This window comes from Labrus mixtus, chromosome 21 (genome assembly GCF_963584025.1).
Source record: "Labrus mixtus chromosome 21, fLabMix1.1, whole genome shotgun sequence".
Classification (NCBI taxonomy): Eukaryota; Metazoa; Chordata; class Actinopteri; order Labriformes; family Labridae; genus Labrus; species Labrus mixtus.
The window spans coordinates 21,621,442-21,645,116 of NC_083632.1; the positions used below are offsets into that span (position 1 = coordinate 21,621,442).

Below are 23,675 nucleotides of genomic sequence, written 5' to 3' on the forward strand. Positions count from 1 at the left end.
TCTATGGATCTCCTAATTATGACTTTATTATCTCATAACTTCGACTTTATTATCTCATAATTATGACTTTTTATCTCATAATTTCAACTTTATTATCTCTCTTTTAATTTTTTTAACTGGTGGAAATGGGCTTCCAGAGACATCAGATCGTATTTGTGGCAAAAAAACAAAACCCCAACAACAACAACAACAACAAGAGTAGAATAGATTTGTTACACGAAAATAAGTGTTGAGAATAAGACAGACAGCATCAAAGATAAGAGAATTAAAAAGAACCTTCTCAGGCCCATTAACACGTCATGTTGCATTCACACATCAGGACGATCAGGATTGCTGAAAATGTAAGCATGACAAATATTTTTGGCACAGATTCAATACGACAAACTTTACAGGTTACAATTTAAGATGCACTGAGTCAAAATTAGGAGCAACTCCAATTCCCACCACAAGAGGGCGTACTTGGTCAAATCTAACTGTTCAAGTGTTATCATCCGCTTCATTTACAATAAATCACCAATTCAGTCCAAATGTTAAAAGACATCTTTAGTACAACCTTTCTTCATGTTTACCATTTTCTAAGGCAGAACACCACACAGTTCAGTCCTTCAGTCCTCCTCATGTTGGATCCTTGCTTTTGGCTTGCGTCAGGCCACGGTTGGACTGCTGTGCCGCAGCTTGGCCATCCGAGCAGCTGAGAGCAGCAGCACGCCGGCGAGCAGCTCCAGGCTGTAGGAGAGCGAGGCCAGACCTAGAGACCAACCGAAGGAGGTGTGAATGTGGGCCAGACCCTCCGGACCCACCTGCCTCTCTGTCTCTTCCAGGGCCTGGTGTGAGTAGAAGATGTAGAGACTCACTCCACACAGGGTCAGAAGACCTGAAGGGAATCATTGTAAAGAAAAACAATATTACAGGTCGTGTACTGTTTCAAGGTAATCTGTTCATGGGAAGGCACATTAGACCATTTATGTTGTAAGCAGGGGGGTATGCTTTACTGTGTAAAGAATGGACAGGACACAATAGTCAAATAAATTTTTCTGAAATCCTGTTTCACAGTGGTAGTTATAAGCACACTACTTCATGTTCAAGTCATTGTTTTCCTCACAAGTTTCTTTGGAATTACTCATGATTGACTGCTCCATTGAGGAATGATGCTCCCGCAGTGCTATGTGGATTTGCAGAGGGGAGGAGAATCGGCGAGATGGTCCTGAAATGGGTCCTGCAGTCCAAATTCAAAACTCTGGAGTGAGCTGTCTCCCACCTGCCCCCTCCTCCCTTGAGTCGATGTGCAAGTAGGTTTGCCATGTCGCAGACTCTGAAGCTTCAGTGTTTAGCCAGCTCTGCATCTGTCTTGAAACTTTTCTGCGTTCTAACCGGTTTCCACTTTTCCATCCAAGCATCTCCAATATTTATCATATTAGTTTTACTACGTTTCAGGATGTGGAGCTTATTAGAAGGAGATGATGCTTTTTAGGTCAGGTAGATTTAGTTTGCTGTGATAACTGGTCTCATATCCTGCAAACCGAGGGGTGTCTAAAACGGCTGTGTGGCTGTGCTGCCTACCCTCTCTGGTCAAAACAAATACAGACCATTCCAGGACCGGAATAAAAACTTAGAAGGAGGACATACTGGCTGCTGCACTGTTGTCAGAGAAACCAGTACTACAACATAGCATGTTTCCATATCTTACATACTGGTCCTTTCATTCTGAAAGACGTGAGCAAGGAAATTGTATATGTTGCCACCCTTCTCAAATGAAATGACATTCACAGAGGAATTTAACAATTACATGACATTTTAAAGTAAGAGGATGAAGTAGATGTGATTCTTGGAGACAGACATTTTAATAAGTGATAGTTGAACATGTTTCTGCACACCCTGCTGTCAGCCACCCCCGCACAAGTTTGGCCACCTTAGGGACACAAAATCTGACACAACCCTGTTTATTAAGAATAAAACATTCAGGACTTTAAGGATTTTTCAAAGCAATTACAAAGTAGAAATTAGTATCAGTCAGAGCTCTGCAGAAAGCTCATCAACTGAACCAAACAATAACATCAAGCTGTTTGAGTCTCAAAGTCTCATATTGAGAGACAGCGATGACATGTGCTGTCTGCTTACACAACAATCCTGTCATCAGAGACTAGGCGGCAAAGGCACACACAAACAGACACACTCCCCGCAAGTTCTCACACAGTGTTGCTATTGGAAACCCTTTTAATTCTGGCGGCTTGCTACTGGTTTGAAGGGGATGCAAGTGGAGCGCGGAGGCAACCCAGGGCGGGACTAATAATCGCTTTATTACAATTACACCCCGAGGTGTTACGAGCTCAGAGAGAGAGAGAGAGAGATGAGGTAGCTGCATGTGATGCTAATGAAGCGAAGAGAAGCAGAGATGCACAAAGAGAAACACAGACTAACAGCTACAACTACTACTAATATTACTACTACTACTACAATGGGTACTGGATTTCAATTTTGCTAATTAAATAAAAACCTGTTTATTTAAAAAAATATACACTTTTTTTACGTACTTTATTAATCCCAGAGGGACATTTCTAGAATGAAAGACTTCTCACACACAAAGGCCCGAATAACACACATGCATGCCTTGCTCAATGACACCTTGGCAGTACTCGGGAAGTGACCTGGAACCTCTCCAGCAACCCGGCCAACCTCCATACTTTGGTCCCCAACGGGACTTGAACCGGCGACCCTCCAGTTCCCAACCCAAGTCCCTACAGCTATACTGCCACCCCAAATGCAGTTTTTTTGGAGCGAAAAAAATATCAAAAACTCCCAGCAGCTTCTTGAATGTGCTGCCACTATCAGGTCATAAGAAAGGTATTTTGATAATTTGGTGGTTTAGATCTAAACTCAAGAAAAAATGGATTGGCTTGATACACTGTGATGACTTTTTCTCTCTAGCTTCACCATATTTCATTGTAACCAAATTGTTAATTTTTCTACTTTTGAGTATGATGTCAAAGTATTGTCTAAGAGCACAACTATTACATAAGATGACAAGGAAATTTGGGGGCTGACATTCATGTTCCCCCTAGGAGTCTTTGAACGTTTCCATTGTTACAGTTTTCAGGTCAAACATTTAATTTGTCCGGTTGTTCAGTTTGATTAAATATCTGTTAAACAAATGACATTCCCATTAACCTTGTTTGATGTACTAAACTGGACATTAAGTTAACATAGTAGCTAGATGAAAAAGTTAAACATCAGAATGTTAGCATGCAGAAGTTAGCATTTAGCTCAAATCTTCTATTTTTTTTAAACCCTTCATAGACTTAAATGTATTTTTAATTATAATTTTTGGCTGTAAAAGGTTTTGAACCCCCTTCATGTCATGCTGTAACTTCATTGGTCCAAACAGATGCTCATGAGCTGCAATGCAAACAGCAAACATAACAGAGATGACTTGTCAGGTAGACAATAACATTATCAGAAAATGTACTTCCGCTTCCTTTGTTAATCGGTTTTAAACACAGGAGCACAAAGTTCTCATTTCCGATGAAACCAAATCAAACTGTAAATGAAGTAAGCAGGAAGTAATGGAAAGACTCTGCAGGGAGCGCAGAAACACATCCACTCACACTCTTTTAATGATTGCTCTGGAGAAGTTTCAACATTACAACAAGAAATAAAGCAATTAAGAAAGAATTCTAATGAGCAGTTCCAATTAAGCGCACACACACACACACACACACACACACACACACACACACACACACACACACACACACACACACACACACACACACACACACACAGCATAACCAGACACCTTGGGTTGTAATGATGTTTTTTTCTCGACCTCTCACTTCTCTTATGAAGGTACAATTTCCTGTTTGTGTGTGTTTGGGTTTGTTAAAACAATAATCGCTGACTCAACATGCCCTTAGAAAATACCCACTAAACACTAAATAAAAATCCCAGCTCTAGAATCTAATAAAAAAAGAGCAACAGAAGGAAGTTAAACCAAAATTGGCAGACCGACTGGATATAATCATGGACGAAGTCTCAGTGACATCATCCATTGGTTACTGAAGGGGGGTTTGAAGCCCGTCAATGGCAGTCACCATGTAGAAAATACTGACTCAGCTTAACTTTCGGTCAACCTAACACCAGCTGGAGCTGAAGTGAGTTTTCAGCCTCCTGACAAACAGGTAGACCACGCCTTAATATGAATAACTCTTACCCTTAATGAAGTCAAAATCTCCCCCTGTACAGCTGTGTACTGATAAAAGACATGAGCTAATCAGACAAAAATAGTTTTTTTGAACAAAGCTGGAAACGTCTTTCTGCTAATTCAATTTAATTTCTTCGTGTGTGTGTGTGTGACTTCTGGGGCTTCATCCAAATCCGCATTGCCTTAATTTTTCAACACCAGAGGCTTTGCCGCTTTGTGACAACAGACACCAAAAAGAGGGAACGATGTCCGTGTTGGAGGCTGGGGAGGGCGAGATATTTTAAAAGCCAGGCAGTAAACAAGACAATTGTCCAATCTAATTTAAGTCTTCAGTCCACTTCACATGTTTCCATGTGATGCTTATTAAGTAAGTGTTTATCCATCACAAGGTCTTCTCTATGGAGGTTATAGTGCCCTGCCATGAGAGCACCCAAAGGATCCAGCGGAAGTGCTCGGCCAGATGTTCAGGCACTATAAACACAAAGTCACTTGTATATTGCAAATACCAACACAAACACAAGAGCTTTAACAGTAATCTAACTCTCCCAGTAAACTGAGTTAGCACGATTGATTTGATATATCTATAACTAGCAGCTTCAGCATTCAGTTTAATTTGCGCCTCTTGTGGCTCCGACTCAAAACCCCATGACTAGAAGAACAACTCTGGTGTGTGACGGACAAGTTTAATTTAAAGCACTGATAACAGATCCGGCTCTATTAACTTATCTGTTCTTTTTAAATCAGATAAACACCTTAACGTGTTACATGCACAGTCTGTAACTACATTTCAGATTAAGTCAAATTTAAGTTTCAGTAGAGAAAAAGGTGAGAGGAAAAGGCATTATGACACAAACATATCACGCCATCATTTGTAAGATAAATGCACAAAAAAAAGGAGTTATCCCAAACTAGTTAGATGTAAAAATTAACAAATTCATTTTTACATTTTATCTTGACAAGGGGCAAAGCTTTTACAGATGTGATGCACAAAAGTTCCAAAAGGCTTCACTGCTTTGTATTATTTTATATTTCAAGCTACTGTGAGGAAATGTTGTTCTGTGTTGATTTTGGCCTTTAAAGGCTTTCTATGTGATTTTTCACACTTAAATATAATATAAATCAAGTATATCCTCTGAAAATAACTCTGTGAGTCATGACTGTCTACAATGGGTGTAACACCCGAGTCCCACTGTCTGTGATGTTTTCAGAGTTTTCAGAGTCCTATCTTCAGTTTGTTTACATCGTCAGGACGGCCGGCTGACTCCTCCCCTCGTGTATAAAAGTTGTTTAATTGAGGGACTAGAGAAAAGAAGAATAACATACTGTACTCACTGATTAACTGTGTTTCTAGATCACGCTCATTTCAGGTAAATTTACATGCAGTGTGAAGATACGAGCATAATAAAGATCGCTAGCATTAGCATGCTAACACAACAATGCAGCACAAGTTGTTTTGGTTTCATGCTGGTGCTCAAGGGCGACATCCACTGGATCAAAAAATCACATATAAAGCCTTTAAAAGAAAATCTCTCTGATCATGTTTTAGCCTTTTCTGAATATCTCTTAAAAGTTTGGGAAAAGAGGAGAAAAATAACTTAGAACAGATAAATGTCTCAGACTCTATTTATGACGTGATGTGTCGGTTTATGAACTGGACCATATGTAAACTGTTCGGAAGTGGTGAACTAAGATGTAGTCACTTTATTTACTTAGTTTTGTTTGTGTTGCGCCCCAGCAGCCCTATGGGGCTAACAATAAACCACACACTGACCCAGTAAAACACTTTAAGCACCTTAACAAAGTCAAACCAATGGATTAACTAAATGATTAAACATAGATCAACTCAAAACTAATGTGTTAGTATTGGTTGTATCCATGTACTGTAAATGGTAATGGACGAAGCCTGAGTGACGTCAACCATCTGTTACGGCAGGGAGGAGGCGGCTGCCATGATGGAAATCCCATCTCAGCCTCAAGGGGACACTCGATGAACTGCAGAATTTTGCACTTCTGCATTCTCTTCAGACCGGAGGTTGCCGCGTGTTATTATTTGGGGAATGGCTCATGTTAATGGTACTGTTGTGATGTTGGCTAAATGACATCCTGGAACATTTGAGTGATTTTTCAGCTAATGTGTCTGAGTAATTCCATGTGGGATGGTTTGTGTTAATGACCGGATATGAAAATGAAATATATTCGTTCATTCATTAATTCAGTCAGAGGAGAGGGGGGGAGAGACTTTTCAGGAGAGATCCCAAGTTAACTGGTGATGCTACAAGTGGGACCAGCGTTTCAGTAAGCAGGCCTTGTGTAAACATTGAGTCAGTTTAACCCTGAAATGAGGGAAACTCTGGGTTCTCCGTTTCAGACAGAGAGGTCACTCAAACTTGAGAAAGAGGGGTAACTCCAGCCCGTTCAAGAGCGAGAGGTTACTATAGCTCTGAGTCAGTTACCTGGTTCTGCAGGGCGGGAGAACACGTGTGTGGTGCGCTGAAGACATAGCAGAAGTAGTGCTCAAACAAAGTGGCTCGACTAAATATCACATCCTGGTTTATTTTAGCAGTCAAACATATCGATCACTGTGAATCTCTGCGTTGATGTAAATCTCTTTCTTCAGTGGGCTGTTAATCAATGTGTCTGACAGCATACCCAGCAGCAGGGGATTCAGGCATTTAAAGAATATCTGTTTGGAAACAGCCAACAGTTCTTGTTTTGCTCCGGTGGCTTCATAAACAGGTATCAATATTTATTACTGTCTGTTTCACAACAAGCTGTAAGCTCCTTTAATCAGCTTTAAAGGTGACATATCCTAATTTTCAACAAGGTTAAATAAGTCTCAGAGCTCCCCAAAACATGTGTGTGAAGTTTCTTGTTCTAAATCCACTCTGATCCTGTATTTGATCATGTCTATAAACCCCTCTATTTCAGCCCTGCTCAGAACAGGCTGTTTCTGTGTCTGTACCTTTAAATATGTAAATGAGCTGTGTTTGACCACGCCCCATCTCTGGAAGGGCTTGGGTGGCTTGCGCTCTCTCGCTCCATGTCCTATTGTTTACATTGAGAAGGCAGACTCAGAGGGCAGAACAAACACCTAGCTGTGGGAGTGTCACCCACCTGGGGGGAGGGGTTACTGCCCTTTGTGATGTCACAAAATGAAAATCGTCTAAAAGCCTGTTTGAGCACACATTTTCTGAAAAGTGGAGCATGTAAAAGACGGAGACGGGCTAGAGACACATATTAGTTTTCCAAAAACATGGTACATTGTATTTTGCACAATATGTGACTCTAATGTTGTGATATATTTTGAGAGGCATACTTTTATTGTATCACAGTCAGTCCTTTGACTCTTTGTGTAAATTGGTTATATTTTCCCTCCTGAATTGTAATCTCTTTGTGCTTTAAGTCCCTGTTCCTGCATCTTTCAGAAGGCCTTATCGTAAACGGTCTTACTCAAATACTGTCAATGTAGGGATGTTATGAAACAGAATGAATAAAGTAAAAAAAAGCAAAGTTGGGGTTCAGTTGTTTCCAAAGCAATTTGAATTTAATATTGTGCCTCCCCTCAGACCAATAAAAGCTCTCATAAGCCATCTGACGGAGAACAGGATGACGCTCATCACACACAGACACACACACCTGTTCAGTCATGCATACATCACCAATATGGCTCCATTTAACAGCCCATCATTCTTGGTGGGTCACAGGAGGTCAATAACTGTTATTAACATTTTTAGTCCTGCGTATGAAATGCTCCTGTCTGCTCCAATATACTAAAGCCTTTCTTTACTGCCACTGTCCTGCTGTAAAGCTTTTATTTTCAATCAAAGCCACCATCAACTTAGTGTTTTTACTACTTAGTTTATATGACCAGATAATAACCTTAGTATGAATGGAGAGCATTGCAGTTTATCACCACCGCACTGACTGGTTCCAAATACAAATCTGTTAATCTCTCTGGATACCCCAATTTGATCTTTTTCAGTTTCTACCCCCCCCCAAAAAACAACAATAAAAACAACTAATCAAAAGATTTTAAAATAATGAAGCCTAAGAAAATGAGTTCCAAGAGTATTTACATGTAGAAGGAGTATTTTTCAATGCACAGCCAACAATGAGGTGTCCTGTTCCTTTAAATCTGAATGAAAAGATTACAACAGCAAACTGCTCAAGAGTTTGTTCGCTCCTTTATACATTAATGTATGTATATGTATAAATATTTATAAATATATAAATACCCTTGAATATACCTTTACCTAATGGCTGCTGCATCTTTGACACTGAGTTCAATTATCCGAAGCATTGGATTTTTGCATTCATCTCTCCTGCATACAGAAGCCTATTGCATTCATGTGGGGATTTTTTTTTGCATGGTTTCTTGTTATTACGAGAAAAAGATAACGTTGTAAGGAGAAAAAGATATCGTTATAACGAGGAACGAGATCTTTATCTCGTAATAACAAGAAACCAGGCAAAAGAATCCCCACATGAAGGAAATATGCTTCTGTACCTGCACTTTCTTTTCCATTGTTTAAATGTATCATTTTGTGAAATTGCACTGTCCATAATGTGCAGAAGAGAACCTCCTACTCTCAGATGTTAGCAGTAATTGCTACACCTGCTAATCAGAACATCACTCATATGAGTGCCACTGGTCATTGTGGTTTTCCTTTAATGGATCATGATAAGTTGCTAATCATAGCGTGTGTATGAAACGTTCTCTAAGTGTTTTCCATTTTTATAACCTCAAAGGGAATGACGCCATCTATGTGCTCACAATGAGGGGGGAAATAGCCTGGCACCGATACCTGAATGTGGATGATGTGACAGCCCTTTAATTGTGAAGAAAGTGAACTTGAACTCACTGCAGATGAAGAAGTAGGAGGCTGTGCCGGCGAGGAGCATGGGGCTCCGTGCCAGGGAGCTCACTAGGCCACAGATGCCTCCAAACAGCAGCAGGACCAGGCTGAGGGGGAGGAGCACCACTATGGCTCTGTGCATGTCTGCTAACACGCACACGCACGCACGCACGCACACACGCACGCACACACACACACACACACACGCACAAACACGCACACACACGCACAAACACACACACGCACAAACACGCACGCACACGCGCACACACACACACACACACACACACAGGAAAACAGAGGGAGCATCTGTGGAGTTATGACTGACAATAAAACGTGTTTAGCAGTGTGTGTGTGTGTGTGGTGATGAGCACTTACACAGCATGTGCAGCTCAGTCGCAGAGTACCTGGAGTTGTCAGCTGTGAAGGAGTCAATAGAGTCTGCCTGCGTCATCCCACCTGGATGTTAAAATAAAACGTGGACAGAAACACTCTTAATATTAAACGGACTTTTTTCTCTGCATCACTGAACAGCTGGATTTGCGGTTGAAATCTCAAACATAGTAGGAGAAAGGGATGAAAATGTAGTTTACCTTCATTGATGCTCCACAGACCCGAATGTGAGCTCATGTCCTCTAAGTCGCTCGCGTTCACATGATTCATCTCTATAATGTACCAATACTCGGTTCCGAGGGAAGTCGCCAACAAGACGAAACTAAGTAAGCCGCAGACTCCGGCTGAGACCACCAGACACCCAAAGGTTACCTTCATCCTGCATAGGTGAGGGGGTTTAATCCACGCGTAACGGTGACGGATTTAACTCGTGCGTAACGCGGGGTTCTCTAGTGTTGATCCAGTATTTTTACACGATTACGCTCGATAGAAGACGCAGAAAAAACATCTCCACATTTACAATAACGCTGCGGCACTCCAAACGCTTTGCACCAGGAGCAGTGATTCAAATGTGGAGACGAGAGATGGAGTTATCCTTCAGTGAAAGCTGCGCCTGATGTGAAGCGCCACTGCTTCACTCTGGGAGGGACTTGGATTTACGCGGGAGACGCACGCGTTTACGCACGACAGAGGGAAGAAATATGGGGAGACAGAGATGTATAAGCTGCGTTTGAACTAAATAGAAGCAGGAATGATAATTATATAAACAGCACACACATTGTCCATTGGGCTGATTTATAAGCAGCAAAGTAAGAACATTTGGCTCATATTTTAAAGTCAATGATCTCACGTTCTTTACGAGGATTTGACATGGATCGGGGTCATACTTGCACCTGTATCTTTTACCTTTTTGTTCCATTTATAATTACAGAAAACGTACCGGGTAACTGTCAGTGTGACTGGAAGGTTATCAGAACTCCATGCACACTCCTCCCTGTTATTCTTCTTCTGTGGTTAATCCTTTTTTTTGCCATCTTCTCAGCTGTTTTACAGTATATGTTTGTTTCCATCAATATGATCTGTTAATGTATTCATTGGACTCTAAAGTTCTTTAAATAGTCATTGGAGCTAGCTTTACTAACCAGTGGTTAAATACATCACAGCATTATTCCTCCTTATCCCAATACAACATACAGCAGAAAGCCACAAACACAATACTACCATAATGACACTCAAATATTAAAGGAGGTAAGCAAACAGATCAAGTTTAATGAATAAGAAGACATCACATAGAAACAGGAAATATAAGAAGATGACAGCATCACAAAGAAGACAAATGAAGGACACATAAAAAATGTTCAGTCGCTTTCCAGCAACAATCGATCTCTCCCCACAGCCCCCCCTCTCATTCATCAGCGTTTTCTCCCGTCACTCTTCCCCCATGGCTGTCTTGATGATATCCGCCCTTCTCAGCTTGGTGGCCTCCTCAAATTTGGTAAGAGACTCGTTACAGGATTTGTTCTGCGAGAGAAGGAAATGAAATCTGGATGAGAAATAAGGCTCAAGAGTTTTTGTAGATGTTAGTCTTGGGTGTGTAATTAATTTTACTTTTAGAGGCATTGCCAGAGAAGAAAGGCTCATAGAACAGTCAGTCGACAGTTACTTTGTTATACTCTAAATGTAAAAGTCAGCTGATAAAATTGGAAATCTTGCGAGTCAGTAATTAATCACATTTAATGAAGGAGTTTATGAACGTACAATCATGTACTTGTGCCTCTCCTTCTGTAGTTTGAAGAATTCCTCCACACTTAGTTCCTCTACTTTCTTCTTCAGGCTGATGAAGTGGCACGATGATGAATGAGATTTGTGCTCCTTCCTGGCGTCAGAACAAAGACAGTGATTAGGGGAACATGAATATTTTACTTCAAGGACTGTGTGAGAATGCACAAACACAGTCTGTGAAATGAGTTTACCAGAAAAGTTTGTAATATTTTCAACAAGGTTAGAACGCAGTAATTCAAGCAGTGTCATTTCAGTGACTATACATGTAAAACAAATCTTTACAGTATTAAAAGGGTAGAATATCATATTAAACAGAGGTAAAAAAGTGAACTCTTGTACAAACAAAATGTGCTTTACTAAATGAATGTCGGAAGTCAAGAGCTCCTGGTCTACAGCCCTTTTTTCATGAAGTACAAAACAGTGCTGTAACAAAGATCTGCCCTCAATACCCCTTTAAACTTCTAAATCAAATCTGCAACAAGTGGAAACCTCCGGTGTTGAGAAATAAAGCCGATACAGAAGTGCAACATCCTGCAGTTCGTCGAGTGTCCACTTGAGGCTGGCTGCAGAAGCACCAGAAGATACACACACACCCAGTTTAAAAATAAGTTTCACTAGAGCCAGAGCGATTAATCAGCCAGCCAATAATATCGGCCGATGTTTGCATATTAGGTGACTGTTGGTATTGGATAATTTTATCCAAATATGTGCCAATCTAACTAGATTTATTCACCGGTCAAAAAATCCTTTCATTTGAGTGTTGTTGTATTACACTAGCAGTTTTCTTTCACTAGCGGAGTGTACTATATGGATTACAACAAGTAAGGGGTCAACGCAGTAAATGTGTTTATCTATATATCTATCTATCTCTACAGACATTAAGAAAATAATTGGCTGATCAGTATCAGATTATTATCGGCCCCAAAATTCCCACATTAGGTTTGGCAGCCAAAATTAACATGTTTACTGCCTGGTTCAAGAAATGAAATAGGTCTTCTGATTATGGGTGGCTGTGTCTCAGCTAGTAGAGTCGACGAGGAAGGTCAAGGTTTCGATCCCCAACTCCTGCAACAACATGTCCTCTGTGTCCTTGGGCAAGACAATCGTCGGCGGTGTATGAATGGGATTAGTTACATCTGATGGTCTCACTACACAGCAGCCTCTACCATCAGTGTGTGAATGGGTAGGCGTGACATGCGGTGTAAAAGCTGCTTTGAGTAGTCTGAAGACTAGACACACATTTGTTTTGATTTGATGAAGGATAAGCGTTGATCACAATAAGGCGTGTACCTCACCTGATTGACAGGTGGGCGCTATGTAACGGTTTGTCAAGAGGCTTAAAACCTGCCTCATTTCCTGCTCTTAGCCTGTTGTTAGGTTGACTGAAAGTTAGGTTGAGACAGCATTTCCAGCAAGGCGACAGTCATCATTAGGACTCCAAAGCCCCCCTGCAGTAACAGATGGGCGACGTCACATCGGTGTCCCGGTGAGTGATTTTACAAGCACAAGAGGAACAATGTGTGAACACGCAGCGGATGATTCATGACTCTTGGTAAGTATGTTGTGAGCCTTTTGTCCAATTACTTTGCTGCATAATATTACATCTGTTTCCTTTCCAAACTATTTCCCAAGGGAATTTAACCAACAGGAAAAATGAAGATGTGAAATCTACTCTGCTTGTATTTGCATTTCTGTCCCACAGGTTGAGTGATGTGGTTCTCTTACTCTGGTTCGTCCTCTGGCTCCCAGCCCTCCAGCTCTTTGAGGCAGAAGAAACACATGGCGATGTCTGGGCTGTTCTCTGAAGGAGTGTGAATGAAGCCAGCTTTGGCCATCTGGAGAAAAAGATAGATGACAGTAAAAACAAAGTAAAGTATTCTCTTTCCTTAAATACCCTTTGCTACCTGTATTTATGATCAAAATGATAACTTTGAATTTACGAAAATTCATTAACAGCTTTATTAGTCCATAAATTAAATACTTTAACACTTCAATGCAAAAAGTCCAAACCCTGATATAAAAAAGCAGACCAGCAGATCACTTTCAACAGGACAAGGTAAGTTAATCCTTTATGGTAAATTCAGGAATAATGATTATCAATTATTTTCACATCAGGTCAATAATATAATCATTTTCAAGAAGAAACCTTTTTATCACCCCATCTGACATTTATGGACCATGTTCTTCACAGTGAGAATTATAAGATGTCCAGAACTAAATATGTCAGATGGTGGTGTTAAACTTTTATGAAGAGATTGTCTTGTGTTCTGAAATGTAGGTCTCTTTCTGTAAGGAACTTTTAACACAAAACGACCTACCAGAGAATATGTCACATTGGGCCTTACGACCCTTTATAAACATTTGTTTTTACATTATACACTCATTGTGGATCAAACACTTCAAAACATAGGACAATTGTAGATAAAGAAATTTAGTCGACCAGTTGCCAGCGTAATTATATAATAATATTTAGTTTATATATTTGATCTAAACTAGCATTCATGTTCCTGAGTTTCAATGTATTAAGATAACCTTTAATGTAATTCTCTCACAATCGTCCATAACATTAGCTAAATCAGTGGTGTCCAAACTTTTTTTCTTGCGGGCCAAAATTGTCGTTTTAGAATCGCTCGCGGGCCACAGGTTTTGTTTTTTAAAATATAGTTGAAAAAGTAGTAAGGCTTTGTAGATCAGAATCAAAAGGCTCGCTAAAGAAACCCTTTAATAAAAGGAAATCAAATATTTAGATTTCTTATATATTTATTATTTTCGTTATACTTTATTTGTTTTTTTCTCAGAATCAAGCCTGTAACGTGGTTCATGTTTTTGGAAAAGCTTTCTGCATTTAGCTCAGGTCATTAAATGGTTAAACAACAGTCCGCTTGTTTGCAAAAACTTTACATACATTTTTTTTCAGAATTTACAAAAAAATGTGGAAAATAGTAAAAGCTGTAGATTTAAAAAACAACAACATACATGTTACTAAACATTTTCTATTTTAGGAATATTTTTCAGCCCTTGTTAACATGAAAAAGAAAAATAAGATAATGTGCCAATCTTAATCACGGGCCGCAAATAATCCCCTCAAGGGCCGCAAATGGCCCTCGGGCCGCACTTTGGACACCCCTGAGCTAAACCATAACATTAAAAACACAATTATAATTACATATAAAACAATGATTCCCTATGAAATGTTACTTTCACATTTAATGTTTCAATGTAGAAGCTTTCAAAGCGACACTGGTCTTTACTTATTGTGGGGTAACAAACAGCTGATTGATTTGACTGTCGGTGTTTTTTCTGCTCGTGAATGCTAACAGGTGACACCTCGCTAACCGTTTGAAACGTTCACTCACGTTCTCCGGTGTGCAGCTACAGTCTTCGTCGAAAGGCCATCCCTCGAACGTTTTCAGTCTGTTCTCGTAGAAATACATTTTAAAATCCTCCTCGTTTAATTGTTCCATCGTGTTAAGTGTTAACGTGTGTTGAAGAGATCTACTGAACTATAAAAGCTGGCTGTTTTCAAATTTTGGACCGTGTTCGCTTGGACTAATTTGATTGGCCATCGAAGATCACGTGCCTGATGTAAGTCTTCTTCTACGAAGATTGATAGTCGAAGACAGAACGGACAGAACGCGAGCGCCACTCATTGTCCTACTGGTCAGAAAAGAACTGATGTTAAAACCTGTAAAAAGAAAACACGTTTTTAAAAATATATATATTATTATTTCTTTATTTCGAACGATTAAAAATAGATGAAAATGAATAAACAAATGGACAAAATCTGTATAAAAATCAATAAAATAAAAAGCCAATTTCAATATAATACACATTTGACTCGTTCGAAAAGGGATATGAAGAAGCCTAGGCTTGTCAAGTCCTACCCCCATTCTTCACCATTAACAAATGCAAAATCCAATAAAATAAAATAAACGGACAATACAAAAAAATACTTCAATTGAGCTATTGAGAAAAACAGAACAAAACAAAAACAAAAACAAAAAAGAACATAATGAACAGGCGCCATCAACATCTGTGAGATTTACATTCTCCTTCCTCATTTCTGTAAGATATATCTTTTGTACATTTTTTTAAATTGCATTATATTCAGACTTTGTTTAATCGTTTCGTCAAGACCATTCCACAAAACCACCCCACAAATAGAAATACACATACTTTTTAAATTGGTCCGAGCATAATGCTGTTTCAAGTTTAGTTTCCCTCTAAAGTTATAACCCCCCTCTCTGTCTTTGAACAGTTTTTGTATGTTTGCAGGTAGTACGTTAAAACCAAATATGAGAAAACTTTTTTTTAGATAAATGTTTATGCAGGAAGGTAGAAGACATGACTGTCTTCTAATGTCTTTTTTGGGGGGCTAGTAATAGGTATTCTGGCCCACTCTCCAGGTGGCGGCAGTGCTCATTAAAAGCTAGTTTCCATCCGCCAATTAAAAAAGAAGAAGAAGAAAAAGTATAGGCGGTCATTGGTCCAAAATGCGACGCGCGGAACTTGGTGAGGGCGTTTCTAGACTTGTCTCTCTGTCAACAACCGGTACATGAATACTTTTGCCAGCCAATACTCGCCTCAAACTTTAACTTTTGTCACACTCTTCTGAGCTCAGAGTGTAAACTCCTTCGACCTTGAGGCTATGGACGGGCGGTGTGCTGTCGAGACTTGGGCAGAGTTTGACTGTTCAGGGACTTCATGCACACCGAAGCTGAAGTTTGTCTTAGGGAAAGACGTGTTCCTGTGGACTGGCGGTGATGAAGTCTATATCTTTAGTACTCAGAGGAGCAAACTTACGGTAAGTAACTCATCCAAGTTCAAGCTGTATTTCATTTTCTATCCTTTTTTTTCATTGTTGAATGTGTTTACTTTGTATTTGTTTTGCAGGTTATCCTACAGTTCCCTGGTCCTGTGAGTGACCTGGTTGGGAGTCCTGACACTCAGCTTCTCTATGTAGCCTCTCACAGTGGAGTTTATTGTGTATGTTTACAATCTCTACTATCCAGGTATGAACCTTTCCTTTAAACTTTTCACAATAGTTGGTTTATTTAGGTCACACAAAGAAAATATGTGACCAGTTCTTTAAAAATTGAATCCTGTCGGTGGCCCTGACTGTGTGGCTTTTCACCTCTGCAGCGCTGATTCAGCCTCCTGCCCAGCTGAGCGTCAAATCTCCTCTGAGTTTCTCGTTGTTCCTGAAGGAGGAGTCTTATCACTGCTTCTCGTAGGCACCGTCCTTGTTACTGTTACTAAGAAAGACAAGTCCTGGGTGTTGACTCTGTATAATTCTACAAAACTATCAGGATCCAGAAGCTGTGAGATGCTCAGTTCATTCAGTCTACCAACAGTCTCTGATGTTTTACACAATGACTCTGAGAGAAGAAAGAGGCCTGTACTGATGTGTGTTGATTCTAGTGATGCAACACAACTCTATTCCTCCTCCACTTCTTCTTCACAAGAGACTCATTTACCTGACAGCCACTTCTTCCTCGACCCCGTCCTCTTCAAACTTCTTTTTGGAATCGATGCTGCTCTCGCCAAATCACCGGTTATTCTCTGTGGCCTACCGGATGGGGTCCTGTGTTTCCTCCCGCTGCGTCCCCCAGGATCACGGCTCCGAGTCCTGCACAGCCTTGAGCAACCGGTCGTGTTTATCGGAGGATCATCTGCAGCGGAGAGTTCGGGACGTGCACAGTGTTTGGTGGCAGTGGGTGAACAAGGGAGAGTGGTGCTGATGGAAGTGAACAAAGGGGGACCAGAAGGAGGGGGGAGCACGACTGGTTTCACAGAGGGGTGTGTGTCCGGGCCTGTGATGTGTGGCTGTGTGGATAAAGACTCTCTTTACTACAGCACCGGGTCAGACCTGCTGGTTCTGGATCTGTCGAGGGGATCATGTGGGGGAGAAGGCTCCGACGGGTGTGAGGAGACATCCAGAAAAGCAGTGGCTGCCCTCCAGTGCCCCACCAGTTTAAATGTGTGTAGAGTCGTCTCATTGGCTGAGCCTAAACACAACACCGCAGGTAAGCAGACTGAGGCCAAACATGTATATTAAATTCACAAATTCATTCATTTTACCTACACTTATAACGCAAGGAATACTCCTCAAGGATCATTTCAATAATGTAAGCTTTGTTTTGGTTCTATTGTCTTGGCCTGAGCAATTGGGTCGCCTCAACGGAGAGCATTTTATTGGCTTGGATGAATTTAAAACCAGAGTAAAATATACTTTGTCTTACTGCTGATCACTGCTGTATCATTTCGGTATCTTATTGGGAATATTAAGGAAAGCTAAATCAAATTAAGTAACAATGAAAGAAAGAGAAAACTCTGATACAAAGACATGAATAATAAAAAGTAACAAAAAATGGACAAGCAGAGGAGCAAGATTAAAACAGATAATCTAAGAGCTGAATTATTTGTCACCATTATAGTTCTAAATTGACTCGTCGGGATAATCATGTTGATTTTTTTTAAATGTGTGGTTTAGTGTTTCAAGTGTGCAAAAACCAAAAGATGTTTTTCGATGTTTGGTGAGTGTACCCAGAATTGGGGCGCTCACCAATCAGTGGTAAGAGTATGTTAAATAAGGAAGTGATATGTTGAGTAACCAGGAAGAGATTTAAACTCGGCACAGACCAGTTATAGAGGGTTAGCAGCTGTTTATTATAATGTAAGGAAATAGACATGGTATGGATCAGTTAGGTGTAATAATGTTGAGTTAAACGGTGTATTTTTTTGGGGGAAACTTTACAGTATTCAGTGAGCGTCTCTTAGCTAACCTGTCTTGTGTTTACCAGGTGAAGTTCAGCTGCACGCTCTGTCTGTCAGAGGTCAGCTCCAGAGGATCACTTTACCTGTGAGGGGAAAGGAAGCTACATCCTCCAATGTGCCCTCCTCCACACGGGCGAGCCGTAGCGTTAGGGACCTCCTCTCTGCTATCGGGGATGTTTGTGAAAGGTGCGTATCTAATTCCTCTCTGATTGTTATCATATCACAAGTCTGTATATCTGATTAAATGAGAGACACAAAAAGCCCCTACAAAAGAAAGAAAAATATATATATATATAAATAAATATAAAATAAAAATAAAATAAAATAGAAAACAAACAGACAAAAACAAACCAAAAAAAAGACAAGAGGAGGGATATAGCCCCTATGTTCAATGCAAATTGAGGTTTCACATTTCCACATTGGATTAATTTAAATATTTCATGGGTATTGTCACACATATATGCACATACATTTCATTTTCAAACCTGCATATAATCACACATTTATATTAACATTGACTTGTATGCTCCTTGTTCATATCAAAGTGATAATTAAAATATTGTTTATTTTTCAGCCGATATTTATCTGTGCTTATGTAAACGTTCCTTTTTTTTCCCTTCAGAGCATCAGCGCTGAAAACTGCCATCAAATCCAAGAACCATCTCCTGATCCACCTCAATCAGGTCCTTAACATCAGCTTCCTGCTTTCAGACGGTGCAAATAGTGTAGAGCATCGTCCCGACCAGGAGAAAGCGATCAGATGTCACGCGGTCACCAGTTGGAGCAGACTGCTTCAAAAAGACTCTCTCAACCTGACGTGTGACCTGGAGAACTCCAGCCCTTATGTTTTGGAGCGGGGCTGGACACTGAGCATCACCGTGTCCCCTCTCTCTTATTCTCCCCGTGCAGGAGGTGACAGCTCCTCTGCAAACTTCTCGTTCCCTCTGCAGAATCTCCATCCGGGGGAAACGTTCAAAGTATCGCTGCCTCTCGCGGCGGCAGGAGACGCATCCTTCCCGGTGACGGTGAGCTGCTCGCTCGTCCTTCTGCTGTCGAGTCTGCTGGGAGACGAGGCCGCAAAGTTTCCTGGGCTGAGCAGCTGCATCAGCTTGCCCCTGAACTCGCTGACAGTGGACTGGCTGCATGCCCTGCAGGTGGACAGTCCCATAACCAGCCATGCAAAAGCCACATGTCAGCTGAACACCACTTCTGATACCATCAGAGCGTTTATAAACTCACACAGGAACAGGAGCGGCACAACTTCAAAGACTGATCCAGAGAAGTATTCTGCAATTGTCAGGGTGTCTTCAGAGTTACTGAGGGAAACGCTGATGATAAGAAACTCAGATCAAAACGTGAACCTCTCGCTACTAAACTGGCTGCTGTCCGAACATCATGAAGGAGTGAAGACGGGACAACAAGGAGACAAAGCTACAGTCAGCAGCTCAGTGATCCATGCTCGAGGTCCAAACAATCACTCTGTCAAACTGACAGCAAAGGAGGTAAAGAATGATCCATTATATCATATACATTTACATGGTTGTATTAGGTGCAGTGTCTCTTAAAATGAAGTCATTTGAAACAGAAAATACAGTTTAAGAGTAATGTACTGCTGACAGCTCGCGGGCAGGTCTTCAGTAGCTCGCCTACAGGTTGATTTGCCTGTGTTAAAAATAATAGAAAAAAATCTGACGACAGTAGATGCATCTCTTCCCTCTATTCATATATTTGGCCCATAAAAACAAGTGTGAAGTAGTAATGTTTTCTTGGACATTGATGTGAATTTTCAGCAACATAGCTCACTATTACTAAAAACCCACCTTTTTAACAAAGCCTTCTGCTTGTGCTTTTAGTTTCGTTAGTTGCTTAGTTGATGAAATTTTTTTTTTTTCTGTAGCAGAGATATTTTTGCAAAAATGTAAAGTGCGTTACAAATTAAATGTATTATTATTATTATTATTATTATTATTATCACTATGTAGCACAATAAGAAGTGTAAACTATTCATGTTTGTTTCTTGGACCTTGATGTGAATTTAAGATTATTGATTAGCGTTGGCTTATTGCAGTTTCACAAACAGCATCTTAATTCTGCTGAGGTGTGCTGTGTAAATAAATGCAAGCAACTTGATGCAAGTAGCTCTTGACCACTTTCATTTTCTCAAAGTAGCTCTCAAATGAAGAAAGGTTGGAGACCCCTATACTAGGCAATGTGTGAAGACGTAGATGTTAAACCCATCAGTTTAATGTTTATCGGCAAAGTATTTATTTTGTTTTCTGGCTAAATATCTTACGATCCACTACACACAGCCATCCTTATATGTTCATGTTTAATACCAAAATGAATAGTAAGCAGTGATTTAAGATATTTTATTAAAGCTCCTTTAAGGACCTTTCAGTTTGTGTCGATGATGGCGCCCCCTGTGGACAAAGCTGTATCAGTCGGTCACTCATTAAGAAACTTTGTTGTGTAAAATGTTTTTAAAAAGGCCGTTTTCTTCAGCATGTTGTTAATTCTCAAACTCAGCTGCCCAAGCCCTTCCAGAGAGCCACACTCTTCCAAACATTGACTTAAGTGTTTTTGTTGCCTCAACATAACGAAATACAAAAACCTGGGACTCTAGTGTGTAGCACCTCCATCCAAACAATCGAAACACAGTGTATTAATAAACACATGTTATTGCTTTGAGACTGGGTCGACCTTCTACTTACAGAATAAAAGACACAAGGTTTCTCTCTCCAGGTAATTGTTGGGGATGGGAGCCTGAGGAAGGAGGAGTCCCTGACCACAGTGGAGGTTCAGATTGAGAGCTCCTCTCTGGCAGCAGTGTGTGGGCTGCACCATGCTGTGCTGCACCGACTACAGGTAAACAAAGAGGGAAATGGCTGCAATTTCAGTCTTTTCATTTCATTTCATATATGATTTATTTGCTCATTTCAGTGTATGCTTTCAACACAAGAAATATTTTCTCATAATACTGAAACACTGTTCATGAGCAAACAGGAAGAAGAAAACTTATAATACCTGCCCCTTTCCTAATAACACAAGATACTGTTTAACAGAATTTACACGTGCATACTACAGTGATACCATCAAATATTTGATTTGAAGCATTACTAAATTGGATCTTATTAAAGAGACTAAATGGAGAAGACTTGGACTGCTTCAAGAAAGGAAACACTATTTTGAACCACTCACACTCACTACAGTCTGTTATGTCGTCCCTGCTTTCAGAAACAACCTTTACTCTTTATTTTAAACATGCCTTCAGGTTCATGGTCGTCTCTGCTTTCTCACACAGACTCTGCTTCAGAGAGCTCCTGAAAGAGCTGCTTCCACAAAGAGCGTCCAGAGTTTGGCTTTAAGACAGGCACTGCAACGGGCCGAGGTAACACCAACATTTACTTCACTATAACCACGAGGTCTGTTAGATATCAAACATAAACATCTATCAGTCGGGGTTAGGGTTCCTTTTCTTCATGATAACATTCAGAGATGTTAACATCCAATCTCCTTCCTGGTACCAATCCCAACAGAAAACCAAGTTCCCCTCTGTTATCAGTGCTGCTATATAAGTTACTATTTCTTTATTTTTAAAGCTCCATACTACTGATCCTGTATGGATGTTACGTGTTTGCTATCATTTGTAGCCCATGTTCAGTACATTTTTAGAAAGCTTTAACTGAAAAAAAGCCAACATTAGCTTCATGGCTAGAAGCCCCTCCGTACTTCCTGTCAGCAGAAGAGCATGTGAAACATCTAAAATGAACTTTTAGTTTGTGTTGATTTTGGGCGCCCCCTGTGGACAAAGAGGTAATGTACACATGTACGGTAGTTCATTTTATTCAACAGAAAAGTCATCAGTATTCAAAGGTTTTATTCTTTGACAGTCTTATTTGTGGAAAATGAAAATGAAAGGCTGTTTATTTCATTTCAGGTATTTAAAAAATCAGCTGTGACCATTTTTTTTTAAAACAATTTTTGAGATAATTTTTGGGGCTTTTATGCCTTTATTCAGAGGAGAGGACGGTGGATGGAATAGAGTAGAAATTGGGATTAGAGAGTGGGGAATGATATGCTGCAAAGTCCTGAGGGTCAGAGTCCAACCCGTACCACCAGGTTTGAGGGCTTTAGCCTCTGTACACCGAGCGTGCAGTATGATTGATAGGCTATACAGCTCCAGAAAAAATAGTCTTGTTTGCTTTTGTAGCTCATTTTTGTATTTTAAAAAAAACACAAGGTCCTTGTGCCCTATAGCAACATACAACAACATACAGCATCTTCTTGAGGGAAATTAACTTTTACCTTTGGGGCATTTTAGAATCCTGATTTTAAGCCTCCCAACCTCTGTTTGTAACTGTTTTACATAAGTGTGTTTATTCATTGCAGTTTTGTACTCTCTTAATTATCTTTTTGTAGACTGAGTTTATCAGTCTTGTATTTATCTGTCCCCTGTTTTTCTTTTTGATTTTATGTCTTGTTTTCTAAATATTTCTGTAATGACTCAATGTCATTGTAAATGAGGGTTTGCCCCTCAATGATCTTTCGAATATAAATAAAGGTTGAATGAATGAATATTGAATGGATGACCGCTCAGTCAAAACACCCATCTTCCCATTTATAAGCTACATAATTTAACTCAGTCCTTTTATACCACTGCAACCAAAACAGCATTGCCACCTACATTGGCACACCACATCTGCATTTTAAGCTTCATAGAGGCATTTGTTATACTGGTGTAGGTGTGAGAATAACTTAAGAAGCATATCTGTGCAATAATAAACTTTTTTTTTTGTCCTCTTCCTCCTTCTTCTCATGCCAGCACCTGCTTCAGCAGATCCAGCAGAGCCGGATCTCGGGAGCCTTCAGCGTGGGCGTGTCTGCGGGGCAGATGACCCGATCCCTCCTGAGAGTTTACAGAGAACTCAGAGAAAATCCTCTCCTCATCATTTAAACCTCTTTTTTTCAGTCCAGTCTACACTGCTGCCCCCGCCCGGCTCTGTGTGTTATGTAACCTGTCTATGAAGGTTGAGACACAGTGTCATTAACAGTGATTGATTTTCTTAATGCACTGCACCGTAAGACACTGCTGACACTTATTGCTAGACGGAAAGAAGCCCTGGCTGTACAGCTTTGATGGAAGAGCTGAAATTAGCTTCAAGTAGCATGATATATCATTAAATCCAGAGCTAGTTTCTCTGCGTCAACTTGTTGCTCTCATGTGAATTCTTATTTTCCATAATTATTTTTCCATTGTGCATGCTCTACATCTCTAAAAATATCAATCAGCCACAAACATCATTTTCTTTTCTAGCTTCTCTGAACCTTTTTGTACAAACCAATGCGCTGGTCAAAGGTTGAAGAGCTCAGGTGGCTTAAGAATATGAGCAATTACAGCCTGTATGGGAGAGCTCAGGGTTACAGCTGGGTTAAGGTCTTACAGTTCATAGTCTGCTGATGTGTCAGACGTGTACAGCGACAGAGGACCTGATGTTCTGAACAATAGATGTTATAAAAGACTCAGGTGAACACATTTGTAAATGGGAGGTAGATAAGAGGGGTTTCATTGTAAATGACAAACACACAAAAGGAAAACATTTGAATGAAATGTGGTCATGTTGTTGTCCTTTCTCTACACATGCTGCAGGTTTAACTGTGCTGGCTGTTTG

General features: G+C 40.3%; 3 protein-coding genes across 4 annotated transcripts; 1 reads left to right on the top strand and 2 right to left on the bottom strand.

Moving 5' to 3' along the window:
• Window positions 1-13: 13 nt before the first annotated feature.
• tmem235b (transmembrane protein 235b) lies at window positions 14-10,081 on the bottom strand. 2 transcript variants are annotated; one of them, XM_061027973.1, is made up of 4 exons: window positions 9,648-10,081; window positions 9,433-9,513; window positions 9,061-9,198; window positions 14-874 (listed from the first exon to the last, which is right to left on the bottom strand). In XM_061027973.1, exons 1-4 carry the CDS (start codon window positions 9,823-9,825, stop codon window positions 645-647), a joined length of 627 nt encoding a protein of 208 aa, XP_060883956.1. In that variant the 5' UTR covers window positions 9,826-10,081; the 3' UTR covers window positions 14-644. The 2 variants fall into 2 exon arrangements, with proteins under 2 accessions (XP_060883956.1, XP_060883955.1); XM_061027972.1 differs by having other exon boundaries at window positions 9,061-9,201.
• Window positions 10,082-10,696: 615 nt separating this feature from the next.
• birc5a (baculoviral IAP repeat containing 5a) lies at window positions 10,697-14,785 on the bottom strand. The gene is made up of 4 exons (XM_061028751.1): window positions 14,586-14,785; window positions 12,955-13,064; window positions 11,206-11,323; window positions 10,697-10,968 (listed from the first exon to the last, which is right to left on the bottom strand). The coding sequence occupies exons 1-4, from the start codon at window positions 14,691-14,693 to the stop codon at window positions 10,876-10,878; spliced, it is 429 nt and encodes a 142-aa protein (XP_060884734.1). The 5' UTR covers window positions 14,694-14,785; the 3' UTR covers window positions 10,697-10,875.
• Window positions 14,786-15,736: 951 nt separating this feature from the next.
• Window positions 15,737-23,213, top strand: faap100 (FA core complex associated protein 100). Its single transcript, XM_061028755.1, has 8 exons — window positions 15,737-16,033; window positions 16,123-16,241; window positions 16,372-17,255; window positions 18,033-18,192; window positions 18,629-19,508; window positions 20,749-20,871; window positions 21,308-21,394; window positions 22,829-23,213. Exons 1-8 carry the CDS (start codon window positions 15,878-15,880, stop codon window positions 22,958-22,960), a joined length of 2,541 nt encoding a protein of 846 aa, XP_060884738.1. The 5' UTR covers window positions 15,737-15,877; the 3' UTR covers window positions 22,961-23,213.
• The last annotated feature ends 462 nt before the right edge of the window (window positions 23,214-23,675 follow it).

What these genes read in the sequence shown, in the direction of transcription:
- tmem235b (XM_061027972.1), bottom strand. Translation starts at nt 9,825, where the DNA reads ATGAAGGTAACCTTTGGGTGTCTGGTGGTCTCAGCCGGAGTCTGCGGC. An exon ending in TCTGTGGAGCATCAATGAAG is followed by an intron (nt 9,514 to 9,647) that starts GTAAACTACATT and finishes TTTAACATCCAG; the next exon opens with GTGGGATGACGCAGGCAGAC. An exon ending in CTCCTACTTCTTCATCTGCA is followed by an intron (nt 875 to 9,060) that starts GTGAGTTCAAGT and finishes GATTCCCTTCAG; the next exon opens with GTCTTCTGACCCTGTGTGGA.
- birc5a (XM_061028751.1), bottom strand. Translation starts at nt 14,693, where the DNA reads ATGGAACAATTAAACGAGGAGGATTTTAAAATGTATTTCTACGAGAAC. An exon ending in GAGCCAGAGGACGAACCAGA is followed by an intron (nt 11,324 to 12,954) that starts GTAAGAGAACCA and finishes TTCTGACGCCAG; the next exon opens with GAAGGAGCACAAATCTCATT. An exon ending in AGAGGCACAAGTACATGATT is followed by an intron (nt 10,969 to 11,205) that starts GTACGTTCATAA and finishes CTTCTCTCGCAG; the next exon opens with AACAAATCCTGTAACGAGTC.
- faap100 (XM_061028755.1), top strand. Translation starts at nt 15,878, where the DNA reads ATGGACGGGCGGTGTGCTGTCGAGACTTGGGCAGAGTTTGACTGTTCA. An exon ending in CTCAGAGGAGCAAACTTACG is followed by an intron (nt 16,034 to 16,122) that starts GTAAGTAACTCA and finishes TTTGTTTTGCAG; the next exon opens with GTTATCCTACAGTTCCCTGG. An exon ending in CTGTGCTGCACCGACTACAG is followed by an intron (nt 20,872 to 21,307) that starts GTAAACAAAGAG and finishes TTTCTCACACAG; the next exon opens with ACTCTGCTTCAGAGAGCTCC.